Here is a 721-nt window from a genome sequence, read left to right on the forward strand (position 1 = left end):
ACATTTTTAAAAAATGGAGTCTGAAGTTGGCGAAATGACTGGTTTTGAAAAGGAAAGTGGGCATACTGTAGGTCAGGGGTAGGCAACCTCGGCTTTTTTATGATTCATGGACTTCAACTCCCAGAATTCCTGAGTCAGCATAGCTGATTCAGGAATTCTGGGAGTTGAAGTCCATGAGTCATAAAAGAGCCGAGGTTGCCTACCCATGGCATAGGTGATCAACAGGCCTTCTATTAGGGCTGAGTAAGTTACTGTTCAGCAAAGTGCAAATATCTCATGTTTAGGTAAATCATCTCATAAACACACAAAATAGAAACAATAACCAAACATTACAATTGTTCATTCATAAATTTTGTTTAGCGTTAAAACAGTATGTGGTCAAAACCATTGACTATTAATATAAATATAATAAGAAAGTGGTTCCTGAGGCAAATAGTGTCACTTTTTTCTAACAGTTTTATTACAGAGCAGCACAGAAAGGGTTTCATGGCAATCCTGAACCTTCATAATCAATTGTCTATGCAACCAGAACGTAAGACATACAAACCGGAATTAGTTCACAGCTTTGCCACTTAACAGTTTAAGTGAATGTATACTTCAAGTTCCTGAAAAAAAGGAAGCATTAGGAAGCTTGGTAGTTCTTCATATCTACAATAAAGGTTCTCAGCACAATAGATTCCATTGCCCAAATTCTGTAAACCAGGAAGGAGCTTAGTACAAC

The 721-nt window shown here is 37.3% G+C and overlaps 1 protein-coding gene across 1 annotated transcript in view; it reads right to left on the reverse strand.

Annotated features, from left to right (window-relative positions):
- Positions 1-217: 217 nt before the first annotated feature.
- Positions 218-721, reverse strand: part of LOC107297676 (transmembrane protein 62-like) — a gene marked incomplete in the record, with an annotated part of 20,310 nt that continues 19,806 nt past the window's right edge. The window contains 1 exon segment of the mRNA XM_029286368.1: positions 218-721. Coding sequence (XP_029142201.1) covers positions 623-721 — 99 coding nt within the window.

Source organism: Protobothrops mucrosquamatus, unplaced genomic scaffold (assembly GCF_001527695.2).
Source record: "Protobothrops mucrosquamatus isolate PMUCROS unplaced genomic scaffold, P.Mucros_1.0 scaffold3455, whole genome shotgun sequence".
NCBI classification, from domain to species: Eukaryota; Metazoa; Chordata; class Lepidosauria; order Squamata; family Viperidae; genus Protobothrops; species Protobothrops mucrosquamatus.